The sequence below is a fragment of the Pteropus medius genome, unplaced genomic scaffold (assembly GCF_902729225.1).
Source record: "Pteropus medius unplaced genomic scaffold, Ma_sr-lr_union100, whole genome shotgun sequence".
NCBI lineage: Eukaryota > Metazoa > Chordata > Mammalia > Chiroptera > Pteropodidae > Pteropus > Pteropus medius.
Window position 1 is genome coordinate 2302831 of NW_024352786.1, and position 13879 is coordinate 2316709.

The following is a 13879-nucleotide window of genomic DNA, read 5'->3' on the forward strand; positions in this document are numbered from 1 at the left end:
TCACCTTACTAAGGACACCACACTTAAATTCAGAAGACTCTGGATGAATTCCAAGGTCCTTTTGTCTTGGCTGTCTGACCTTGTGTTATGTCACTTGTTAACGTCTCCACTTCTGTTTTCTTATCTGAAAAATGGAGATGATAGTGCCAATCCTGTCTACCTCACAGGGCCAGGGAGAGGCCCAGGGGTGAAACGGGCTCTTTATAAATAAAAGAGAAGAAAAGAAACTGGTGCTTCCATGGTACCCGTCATGCGCCAGGCACTGTGTAGTCTTCACAACAGCCCTCTAAGGTCACATTATTGCCCCATGTTGTGGATGTGGGGCATGAGGCTCAAAGAGGTTTTCTAACTTGGGTAAGGCTACTGAGCTGGAAGAAAAAAGAGCTAGGATTTGATCTCAGATTGGATCAACCTGAAATCTCCTGCCTTAAAAAGAAAGAACTTTACCAAGCATTGTTCTGCTCTTTGCCAGAAACTATGTTAGACATGGTTCTGTAGTATCTTGTTTAATAAAGATTATTATGTACTTACTAGGTGTTCAGTAAATAATAAATAACAGTAAAATCTGTTTTCCATCAGTGAGAGAAGATATATTATGAAAACAATGTTCTTTTCTTCTTTTTTTTCCTTTTCTTTCTTTCTTTCTTTTAATTGAAGAAATGATTTAAATTTTTTCCCCCGTCTCCTCCCCTTCCCCTCCCCTCCTCTGTAACCACTAGTCCATTGTCTTTTTTCCTTTTCCTTTCTTCTCCCTCCCTCTCCTCCTTCTCGCTCTTTCTTTCCCCTCTCTTTCCTTCGCTTTGTTCATTTTATAATCTGACCTCCAGCCTAACAGAAGAATCAGTGCATAGTTTATGTCTGTGGCACGACGTGTTTAATGAAGGAGCCTTGCAGGAGTGTACTTCTGCCACCTCACATCTCTGAGACCTCTTTCTCACAACACACACCAACGAAACCAAACCAACAGGTTTTTCAGGAATAACTGTCATGTACTAACACTGTGCTAGACAAAGGAGAGCTACAAAATGCTGGGCAGACCGGATAGATACAAAAAAAAGGTGATGGAGCCAAGGCGGTAGCTAGTGTAATGGAAAATGTGAACAGGCTTTGGAGATGGACAGACCCAAGTTCAAAGGGCTGCCCACTGACTCTGGTTATAGCAGTTTGCTTCATCTTCATGCATCCTCAGCCGTAGAATGGGGCGCCACAGCTGACCCCACAGGGGCGATGTGGAGATTGGCCAAGTTAATGTGTTTACTTCCCTTCCATAACAACAATAAGTTAGGATGTGTAGTTGTATGTGTTCTGGGAATTTAACGAGCAGAAGAGGTAAGACAATAATCCTGTAGTTGCCAACTGATTTTACCATCTTCTCATTGCAATAAATTGTATGGCGTTTTCCTGCACACTCCAATCAAATTTCCAAAAAAAAGGAGCAGCAGGGGTTTTATGGGCTAAAGCGGTGAATAGTGTCATGAAAAATTCAGAATTAGTTCTCACCCTTAAAGAAGGGTGGTTCTAAGTAGAGAAGAGAAGGAAGGAATGCCCCCCACCCCCACCTCACCCCGCTGCCAGTGGTAGGAACCACTTAAAGGAAACCCTGAGATGTGGTAATGAGTATGACTGAGGAGATAATAAGCAGGACTCTCACTGCAGAGCCTTCGCAGAGCCTTCTCCTTGCCAGGAATACTCTTCTCAACCTCCTCATCTCCTACCCATCCCTTCTCTTGTTACACACCTATTCTATTCTCAGAGCTCAGGCTCTTTACTCCCTCAGGAACCTTTCTCTGACTTCCTGACCGGTTTGGATGCCTACTATGTATGTCCTTTGTAAATGCTTCACAGTAATGCATTTACATTTATTCATGAATTCTTTGATTAGTGTTGGTCCCATTCTTTAATTCCAATAAGAACAGGGGTGATTGTATCTCGTTTGCACTCACTGTGGACTCCTTTACTCCCTCACTTAGTGCAGGGCGTGGAGCATAGGAGGGGCTTAATAAATACTCACTAGTTAGCAGTGAGGTAATAGCCTGGATAGGAAAGAGGGTTGATATTTGAGATTGTTAATCCAATTAGATGCCAAGCACTGTACCAACTCCTTTAATCCTTAAAAACAATCCTGTGAAGTCAAGTGTGTTATTACTTTCATATTAAAGATGGAGAAACTGATATCCAGAGATGTTAACCATCTTTCCCTGTTGACCCAGCTAATCAGTGGCAACAGAGGGATTTCAGCCAAGCAGCCTGGCTTCAGAGCGCCCGGATTTAACCACATTGCTCTGTTTAGCATCAGAGGACCAAGTCGGGTACATAAGTAAAGTCAGGATAGATTTCCATTTGAAAATTGTGGATTTTTTCCTCCTCCTCCTCTTCTTCAGTTATCATAATCGTTATCATCATTTCATGGGAATAACTAAGCAGAAAAGAACTACTTCGCGTGTCACGTCTTACATTCATGTTGACTCTACCTTCTGCCAAAGTGACTTGGCCACATTTACTCAGCACGTAAACTGGATGTTTCAAATTCTGATTCCCAGAAAATTCTAGACTACTTCTCTTACTCACCTTTAAGGAAGTAGTATGTGCTTTGCCAGAGCATGACAGAATCATTTTCAATAGAAGGAGGTGATTTGACTAAGTTCGGTATTATCTGAGGCCTTGGTTTCTATTTCTTACTCAAAAAGCAGATCTAGCCTGAGGTCATCAATAGGTATTGAGTCATAAAGCTCCCGGAAAAAAGACCAAATTTCATCAAGGAAGCCACAAAATCCTCAGCACCCCTAAGAATGATAGTTGTTACTATAATAACATAATTATTACTAGAAAATTAACGAATCCTCTTAAAATGTGGCACTCTGGAAAAAAAGACTTACTGTAGGAATAAGAGTGGCCTTAATTAGTCATTTATTCTGACCACCTGCCTTTAGACAAGATTTTTAAAAAATCATCCCAGAGCAGTTGTATTATTTGAAGATGTCTAAGTAGAGGAGTACCTTATAGTAATAAATAAGGTAATGGTTAACACTTGTGTACTACTGTTACCTACTGGACAGCGTTCTAACTATGTGCTTTAACATATTTAATACTCATAACAAACCTGTGAGATCCTGTTATTCTTCCCATTTTACAAATGACAAACTGAACACCACCCAAGGCCACACACCTAGTAAATGATGGAACTGTCTTCAGACATAACTAGTCTGCCCGTCAAATACATGCTCTTACACCATCCGTTGGTAGTTGATTACTCAAGTTGTCACCTTTGCCTCCTTTGCTCTAACTGAAAGCTTAAGTTGTGTTTAAGCATTAGTATTTAATTAAGAGTCTGCTATGTTCATACTCTTTCAAAAATAACCCAATCTTTCTGGCAGATACAGTTGGTTTGTATAAACTTAATTTTCGAGGCAACCACTATTCGAAGAAGTAAAAGGGAGACAATAAAAATCATCAAATTCTCCATAGAACAAATGAACTTCTGAATCATCTGTAAATAGCACTCGGTCATTGTGACATTTTGTGAAGTATGTCCTCCCCTAAGTTAGAATTTCATTGTCCTCACTTGTCATATAACCTGAAAATAATACCATTTTTTTCTATCCCCACACTTCAGCTCTCTTCTTTCAGTCCGTATTTTGGAAAGTCCACAAAACCCAGGGGCCTCCCTGTCCTTGCCCTGTGGTCTATGTAAAAACCAGATGATGGCATGCTGACTTGAACTCTCTCAGATGGCTCAAGCAGTACATTAGTCATTGGCAAATTTTTCAGGTCTTTTACCTCAGAGACTACCCAGTTCCTCATTCATGCCACCCTTCAATCATGAAGTAATAGCAAGAAAAAGATGTGAGTACTTTTTGGGGACACCTCCCACCTCTTTCCTTCAGTGCCAGTGACTGATGCCTTCATAGTGGTGACATTGAAGGGCCTAGATAGCCAAAGTGTTGGGCTTTCATCACTGGCTTACTTCTGGTGTCCTGCTTAAGTGGAAAGCATTTCACCCAAGTGAAGCATTTCGTCATGCCTTACACTGGTGCATTTCTGTGCTTAGTGCACTTAAAGGTGAAATTCATGCTCTATTTAGTGCTTTTTCACTGTTCATTTACTGCTGAAGAAGTCCCTGTGGAGTATGTCATGATAACAGAGACTGATTTCAGATATCGACACCAAAGGCACAAAACTGGCATCAGCAATCCAAGGAGTATGTAGAGACAACAGCCAAGTTAGGAGCAAACCCAGAACTTTTCATTCCCTGCCCTGCCCTGAAGGGCAAAAGCTTTCTGCCTATTATAAAAGGGAAAGCAGTAACATCATAATTAATTTTATGCCCACAGGGGTTTTTTTAGTGCTCTACCTATTTAAAGAATTATTTATTCGTGCTTTGAGGTGGTCAAAACCTAATTTAATCCTAACTTTCTTCATGATTAGCTTGCTCTGCAAGGACCGGAGGCCACTCCTACAGGTGGCGCTGCTCCTTGGGAAGGGCTGGTAGAGCATTCAGAAGCTTTGCAGCAGCTCCGAGCCAAGGTTCAGACAGGGAAGACCTAACATTTCCAGTAGAGCCACCTCGTTGATTATAGAGAGAAATCTGTCCTTTGCTCAGGGTGGGAACTTCTCTCCCTCAAAACTCTCTGCTGAATAACCCCAACTCTCATTAACTGCTCAACTCTTGCAATGGGAGATTGGATTAGGAAAAAATCCATTCTGAGAAAATCCTAACAAAACCCTGCATCAATGGAATATGAATCTACTTGATAATATTTATGGTAGAAGAAGATTGGTTGAAAGGGATTCTGTCTGTTTCCAAGAAATTTTGTTGACAAGTAGATTCTTCCTCAAGTTTAGATCTAAAAGGCTTCCATTGTGAGTCCATTGCTAGAAAGAATTCCTATCTATTTTCTTTCCCTTCTGAGCTAAAGGCTGCTTATGCAGATCAAAGTATTTCGAATGATTATGTAGTTGGGAGATCTTGGATTTAGCTTCAGAAGAGAGAGAGAGGAGAGAGAGAGAGAGAGAGAGAAGAGAGAGAGAGAGAGAGAGAGAGAGAGAGAGAGAGAGAGAGGGAGGAGTGGGGCGAGGGAGGGAGGAAGGAAGGAAGGAAGGAAGGAAGGAAGGAAGGAAGGAAGGAAGGAAGAAGAAGGAAGGAAGAAGGAAGGAAGGAAACGCAATATGAGCTTAAGAGATAGTATAACCAACTCTTAGCCCTAAAAGTCCTATGAACCAGGAAATTTTTCCAGTCCTAGGCAAACGAGGATGTCTGGTCGCTCTTTGAGGAGATATAGTGCGTTTCCAATAGTTTAGCTGAATTTGCAACAGGATTCTGACTTATAGGATTCGAAGACAAATATAAAGCCATTAGTCTTTTCTCTTAATAGAATTTTAGTGTTGAGGCTTTTTCAAAGAAGGAATCTATGGCCTACTATAGGGGTCTGAGGACCAACTAGAGGAGAAAGTGTATTCAACCTCTTTTTGCTTAAAATGTCATCATCCCCATGCTATTGCCTTTTTATTGCTTTTGTTATCATTTTAAAGGTTTAACAATAAAAAAGTTAAATTGCCTCAAATGGAAAAAATCTGATTTTATAAAAGAAGAGCTAAACAGATGTCAAATCTAAGGATTTACACTTAGGAAGTACACTTATTTTAATTGAAGAAACTTACTATGTCCTGGACCTATGCAACTCAATTATCAGAGCTCTTAGCAGAGAGTGCTGCCAAAGGCTGAAGTATCCTACCAGATCTCTGCAGGCCCATTCTGTGAGCTTGGGTGTCTGTTGCCAACTTTGAGAGCCAGGTCTCTGGCAAGACTCTCTCTTGCCTAATCTCATGGCCAAGATGTAAGATGTACTGTTTCTGCTCACCTCTCTCCTTCCCTTGATTTCCATCATCCACCAATCCCATTTCTCTTCTGAAAGATCTTCTTTCCAATTTCTTGACCAAAAATTGTGATGAGGGTGTAGATGAAAATGTGTTCTTGGTTAGCAGGGAGGGGATGCTTCATCATAACATCCTCTAAATTGAGCTGTTTCAACTTTAACAATACAGACTGTGTTATAAATGATCTGCTTCCTGGAATAGATCCTCCACACACAAAACAACCACTATTAGCATTTTAATTTATTTCCATCCCATTATTTGTTCATCACATATTTTTAAGAACAGAGCTATGGTCACACATGTACAGGTATGCCTAATTTTGTGTCATACTCTTTATACTTACTCGCTTGTCCTAAGCATTTTTCCATATTGCAGTATAGTCAGATGTACTAACTTTTAAAATGTGCTTCTTACATAGATCTGCAACTATGTGGGACCTGCAAAGGTTATTGTTCAGTTGGTCACAAATGGAAAAAACATCCACCTGCATGCACACAGCCTGGTGGGGAAACATTGTGAGGATGGGATCTGCACTGTGACTGCTGGACCCAAGGACATGGTGGTCGGGTAAGTGAGGGTATATGATGCTGTGAAAGGTAGGAGCAGGTAGAACATGGCACCCAGGGACTTTGCCTGAAAAGATCCTTTTCATTAGGGGCCTTTCCAAGACCCTCGGAGGGGACCTAAAAATAAAATGTGCACAATCACTTAGACTCTGAGGAGTAAGATACCCACATGTCTGGGATTCCCTGAGACAGCCCAGTTTGCACCTATGGTCCTGACCTAATTACTTATAGCACCCCCTTTCGCTGTCAAAAGTAGCCCAGTTTGGATGATAAATTATATGAATTCTTGACCAATGATGCATTTGTGCCATTTTTAGCAATATTTTTCTTCTGGAAATAAAGACAAGGAAAAATGAGAAGAAACCTAACTATAGCAAAAATCAACACTTAATGAATGGTTTTATATTCTTGAGAATTCCTTTAATGAAGTGTTAACTCTGGATTTATAGTTTGAATTATTTGAACATGAAGTAGATTGATATATATTGTTTCAGTTCTGAGCTGCTTAGAAAGTGTGCACAAATAAGAAGCCAAGAAATGCAAATTTGTTTCGGCATTCATTAGACTTGAAATGTAACATATTCATTTAAGGGTTGTTCAGACAGATCAAAAATTAATTTTAAATGAATCAGGTGTTATAAAAATAAATTCAGTCCAAAAGAAGTAAGAAATTTTTAATTAATTTTGTTTAATTTTTAAGAATATCTTTCAGGGTTTCCTAATACTGGTTTATATAGTTTATGATAAAATCGTAATAGTCCAGTTAATCTGGACTATTCACACAAAAGAAAGGAATTATTTGAATCAACTATAATTAAGCTGCTGGTAGCATTTCAGACTTTGAATTCCGACCAAGTTTCAAGTTGGTTGTTATTGGAGAGGTTGAGCTTTCATGTTCCTAGGTATTTCTTTGTTTGACTGTGAAAATATTCAAGTGTGAAAAACCTAGAGAGAGAGCTTTCTTTTAAGTCACAAAAATCTGATTCTTTTGATGTTATAGAAAAAAAAAAAAACCTCTAGATTGGAGGAAGAAGCTTAAATTGATTTGAAAATTTCAACTGTGCTTTATATGAACTTGTTTCAACATCCTCTTGAAAGACTGGTCTGTTTCCTGTTGTATGTCACAGTTGGTTCATCATCTGTTTTGGAATATCCTTACGGTTTCTGACTGACCTATGAGAGCTTTGAAATGCAGGGTAATTGTCAGAGTTTCAGACTGATCGATCATTTAGTTTTCTGCAGATTTTCTCCAGTGCGGTCAGTTTGAAGTGTTTATTCTGCTTGGTGCTGTTTAATCTGTGTGATAATCATATCCTTTAGAGGAAATTATAGATCAAGTTTCCTACTAATAATATTTGTTATTATAAAACTTCAAAAAAAAAAAACCTTCCAGTATGTTGTCTGTAATTTGGTGTTTCTGTGGTTTGGCTTGGTAATCTTTTGGAATTTGAGAAGGAACTAATGGTTATTTAATTTGGGACCTACAGCAGGAGTCAAAGTAAATTCCCTGTTTCCAAGGAAAGTGAGGAAATCCTTTACTCTCTTGGAATGCTGGAGTGTGGGGTTCAGTAGTTGAGAGAACTCATTCATTCATTTAGTCAACAAACATTTTGAGCATCTAAACTAAATTTAAATATCAAGATGTCTGGTCATGGTGCTATGGGATTTCCTAACCATGTACAATTTCACTCAGAAATTTAATAAAGAGGGTTACAATAGACTTGAGTGTCACAATAGACTCAGTAGACTTTCTTGTTCAGAGCGTTCTATGAAACATTGGTATTCTCTCTCTAATTTGATTTTTAACTGAGAAACTTTTGCTTACAGTGTTTTCCAAAATGCAGTATATCATTTATGATTCATTTGTCCCTTTCGCACACATGCTCTCTCTCTTTCTCTCTCTCTCAAGTTTCCAATGTCAAACAGTAGAAAAATATCACACTAGTAGTCTGGAAACCAGAATGCTATTTCCAGTTCTGTTACTTTCAACAGTGGTACTGGGGACAATTTGCATGACATCTTGGGGACTTTAATTTCTTCCCTTATAAAATGTGTTGAACTACAAAATTTATCTCCAGGCTCTTTACATCTCCACAATTCTAGACCGAACTAACATTAGCTACTATTATGAAATAACATGAGCAGACTTGCTACACATGTATTTTTGGTATGCCATCGATTATTATTACTTAGTTCTAACTTGTAGGTAAGAATGGCATGTAAAGAAATTTAGAAAGATAGCGTTATTCCTTAGACTTGTCAATACTAGAAATGGAATCAAGATAACCTATTTTCAATAATACGGCTTAAGCTGAGAGTATAGTATAGATTTACAAGCAGGGCACCAATCCAACACATCAAAAAAGTTACATAAAAAAATGACACTGAGAAGATAAATAACCATTAAATTGTTAACACTAAAAGGATTACTTTTCTTTGGGGGTTCTCAATAAAATTTAGTTTCTGTTTTCAAAGATGTTTTGTTATCTATATTAAAATATTCGTGTTTTAGATAACTAAGTCATGATTGTAGGTCGGATTGCTTTAACTTGGGGAATTTGCCTTTTTGATTTTTTGGCTAGCTTTAATTTTGTCTTTTTATTTCTTATTCATTTATTTGGTTAACCTTTAGTGCCAGTCCTCATAAAAATAATCTTAGTTTGATATTATATCATTGACCCTGAATATCAGCAATTTGTTTCAACAACATTTTAGTTCTCTGAAATTGTCATGCAATGGAAACTGTTTCTTGACTTTGCTTAAGCCACCTTCCTCACCAATAATCACCACACCCTCTGTTTGCTTCCTGGCAACCCTGATTTAGAGAGATGTGAAGTCTTTTTTTTTTTTTTTTTAACTAAAATTTACAGCATATATCAGCTGGTAAGCACTGGAAGTAGATATTTAATTACAAAAATACAAAAGAAAAACATGGCCTCCCTCAAAGAACTAGTGCAGACCATATTAAATTGCTGTTTTGAGGGTCCAAAAACAATTAATTATTGGCAATGTCAGATAATTCAGCCTTAATACGCACAAAAGGAGCTATTTGGAGAAAACAGACAAAGTATGCCCTGAAATTGGAAGTATCCAACTTCCAAATAAGGGTGTGAGTCACAGGCTGCTTTTAAATTTTGTGCTGGCTGTGAAGTCGGTGTTTGATTCTTGAGAAGAAGAAAGGCCTGAGGGAGGGGCCACTTTAGAATCTCAACGCAGTGAGTGACACGGATATTCGAACCTACGTAGAGGGCAGCTGCAGATCCCGGATGGTGATGATGATGGTGATGGAAACATCTGGTCCAGTGCAGAGGATTTCAAACCTGGTTACTTATTAAAGTCACCTTTGGTCAACTGATAAAAATACGGATGCCAGGGCCCACTCCCAGAGATGCTGACCTCATCAGTCTCACATAGTGTAGAGCAGCGGTTCTCAACCTTTAGGGTGCATGGAGGTCCCTGGGGGAGTTGTTAAAACACAGATTGCTGAGCCCCACCCTCAGAGTTTCTGATTTAGTAGGTTTGGGATAGAGCTCAAGAATTTACATTTTAGTAAGTTCTGAGGTAATACTGATGCTGTTGATCTAGAGACTACACTTTGACAACCACCAGTGTGAAAGACTGTGGCATTCTGAATAAGAAACAGGATTGTAGTCCCAGTCCGATTATTAGGTGTTATAACTTTTCTTATTTTATTTCTTACCAGGTTTTATTGAAGTACAATTTAAATACTATGATATTCACCCTTTAAAGTGTACAGTTTTCCAGACGGACAAAATTAAAAATCACACGATATCACCTATATGTGGGATATAAATCTAAAAGCAACAAAGGAACAGGACAAACAGAGACTCACGGACATGGACTATAGACTAGTGGTTACCAACGTGGAGGGAGTGGAGGGAGAAAGGAGGTAGACAGGGTAAAGGGCGTCAAATATATGGTGACAGAAAGAAATCTAACTATGCGATGTGAACACACAGTGTAAATATATATATATGCCTTACTGTTACAATATACAGATGAAACTTACTGGATTTTGTTAACCAATGTCACCATAAAAATAAAATTATTTACTTAATTTAAAAAATAATAAAATAAAATAAAGTGTACAGTTCTATGAATTTTGACAAACACTCATACAAGCACCATGAATCAAGGTATAGAATAGTTCTATCACCACCACACCTAAAGCCCGTGTGCCTCTTTGCAGTCAATCTTCTTCCCAGCCCAGGCCCTGGTGACTCCTGATCTAATTTCTAGCCCTTTGGTTTTGCTTTTTCCAGAATGACGTACAAAAGGAATCATACAATATGTAGCTTTGTTGACTCTGGTTTCTTTCACGTAGCATAATGCATTTGAGATTCCTCCATGTTGTTGTGTGTATCAGTAGTTTATTCCTACTAATTACTAAGTAGTATTGCATTGTATCAATGTGTCATAGCTTGTTTATCCATCCACCTGTTGAAGAACATTTGGTTTGTTTCCAGTTTTTGATGACAAAACCACTTTTTATGAGAATATACGTTTCATTTCTCTAGTGCTTGGGTAAATATTAAGGAGTGAAATTGTAAGGATGCATGCTGAGTTTAATGTTTATCTTGGAAGAAACTGCCAAATTGTTTTCCAACAAAGCGGCTATACCATTTTGCATTCCCATGTATTAACATTTATGATCCTCATTTTTTTCTATTGCATGTACTAATAATAATGTCTGCTCTTATTTTTTTTACATTTTATTTTAGAAATTTCAAACATATTCAGAAGTAGAAAGAATACCACCAAACTATTCTTTGTATCCCAGTATACCCATCACCCAGCTTTAACAATTATTACATGGCCAATCTTGATTTAAATATAATCCTATCTAGAGATCTTTCACTTATTGATATCTGAGTTAGTGCCCTTGTGGTAAGAAAATATTTGATATGATATGAATCCTTTTAAATTTATTGAGACTGGTTTTATGGATCAGAATATGATCTGACTTGGAAAATGTTTCTGTGCACTTAAGAAAGAATAGCCTGATCAAGTTGAATGAATGTTCTATAGATGCCAATTGAGTTGTTTTGATAGTGTTGTTCAAGTCTTCTATATCCTTACTAATTTTCTCTCCACTTGTTCTATCAATTATTGAGAGAGGGCTGTTGAAATCTCTGACTATATTTATAGATATACCTAGTTCTCCTTTTGGTTCTATAAGAATTTGCTGCTTATATTGTGAAGCTCTTTTATTAGATACATAAACATTTAGGATTCGTATGTCCTCTTAATGAATTAATCCCGTTTTCATTATGCAATGACCCTCTTTTATCCCTGGTGATATTCTTTGCTCTAAAATCTTCCTTCACTGATACTAATATAGCTACTTCAGCTTTCTTTTGATTAATGTTAACTTGGCACATTTTTTCCATCCTCTTAGTTTTAACCTATTTGTGTCCTTATGTTCAAAGCAAATATGCACTACATAGTTAGGTCTTACGTTTTTATTCCATCTGACACTGTATGCCTTTTAATTGGCAAGCTTAAGTAATTTATTTTTAATCTGATTATTGATATGGCTATGTTTAAATCTACCATCATGCTCTTTATTTTCTGCTAGTCACATCTGTTCTTTGTTCCCTTTTTTCTCTTTTTCTGCTTTCTTTTAGATTGATTATTTGTTATAACTTCATTTTATCTCTTTTTTGTTTATACCTCTTTGTATTTTTTAGCACTTGTTTTACAGTTTTTACTATACATCTTAAACTTATCACAGTCTACCTTTAAATAACATTATGCCTCTTCGTGTATAGTAATGAATAGTATACTTTCTTATTTTGTCAAAATCAATTTTCATACTTCTTTAAATTTATTTTTATTAATAGTATTTTTTATATTTTTTATTTTTCTATTACAGTTGATATATATTATATTAATTTCAGTTGTACAGCATAGTTATTAGACATTTATATAACTTACAAAGCGATCACCCTAATAAGTCTAGTACCCATCTTACACCATACAGTTATTAAAATATTATTGACTATATCCCCTAGGCTGTACTTTTGAACAGTATAGTTTTATTTCTCCTGTCAGCCTTTGTGCTATTGTGTGATAGCTATTGTGTAAAATATATGTATTTTACATTGACATGGAAATATATATTTAAATAAATATATATAAAAATACATATGAAATATATATTTATAATATAATACATGTCAGTGTAAAATGACACAATATTTTTTATTTTTCATTTAACAGTTATATTTTGAAGAAATTTTAAATAAAAAAATGTATTTATGTTTACCCATGTATTTACTTTATTCTATTTCATAGTCAAGATTTTTGTCTGCTTTCATTTTCTTTGCCTGAAGCCCTTCCTTTAATTTTTCTTGTACTACTGATCTGCTGCTGATAAATTCTTTCAGTTGTTTGTACTATTGAAACTTTATTTTGTCTTTGTTTTTCAAAGATATTTTTGAAGAGTGTAGAATTTTAGGTTGACATTGTTTTTCTTTCATATCCTTAAAATATACTGCTCTAGGGTCTTCTGGGTTGCCTTGTTTTCATCAAGAAATCTCTCGTCATTCTTACATTTGTCCCTCTTCGCTTAGTGTGTCTTTTTTCCTCCATCAGATTTTCAGATTTTCTTTTCACTGCTTTAAAGAAATTTGAGTATAATGGGATTTTAGTATAGTTTTCTTCATGTTTCTTGTGCTTTTGGGTTTATGAAATTCTTGTATCTCTGGTTAAATTTTTACACTTTTCAGCCATTATTTTTTTTTTAATTTTTTCCATCCATTTCTCTTTTTCTTCTCTGGAACACCAATCACATGCATGTTTGGCCTTTGAAATTGTCCCACAGCTCATTGATGATCTGTTCTTTTTAAAATTTTTTCAAATTTTTTTCTGTTTCATTTTGGATAGTTATATTACTGTGTCCTCAGGTTCACTAATCTTTTGTCTGCAATGTCTAATATGTTCTTAATCCTATTTTTCTTCTCTGACATTGTAGCTTTCATCTCCACAGGGTTGTTTGGAGTCTTTTTTTATATCTTCCACATCTATCCTTAACATACTAATGCCTTCTACCTTCTTGACCGTATAGACCATATATATAATAGCTGTTTCAATGTACTTGCCTGTAAATTCGGTGTTCCGTCTTAGTTCTGTGGTTTTTTTCTATTAACTGATTTTTATCCTCATTATGAGTTGTATTTTTCTATGTCTTTGAATGCCTGGTAATTTTTTATTGGTTGGCACACATTTTGGATTTTGCTCATGCTGAGTTTTTTGTTTGTTTGTTTGTTTTTGTATGCCTTTAAATGTTTTTGAGCATTGGGATGAAGTTAAATTTGGGAACAGTTTGATCCTAGATTTACTTTTAGGTTTTGCTAAGGAGCCCAAAGCAGCCTTAATACAGGGTTAATTTGATATCATTAGTAAGGCATTTCTGA

General features: G+C 36.6%; 1 protein-coding gene across 2 annotated transcripts in view; it reads left to right on the forward strand.

Annotated features, from left to right (window-relative positions):
• The window catches only part of NFKB1 (nuclear factor kappa B subunit 1), a 109064-nt gene that overhangs the window by 56574 nt on the left and 38611 nt on the right, over positions 1–13879 (forward strand). For both annotated transcript variants that reach the window (XM_039848854.1, XM_039848855.1), the window contains exon 6: positions 6293–6441. In XM_039848854.1, coding sequence (XP_039704788.1) covers positions 6293–6441 — 149 coding nt within the window. The remainder of the gene's footprint in view (positions 1–6292; positions 6442–13879) is intronic.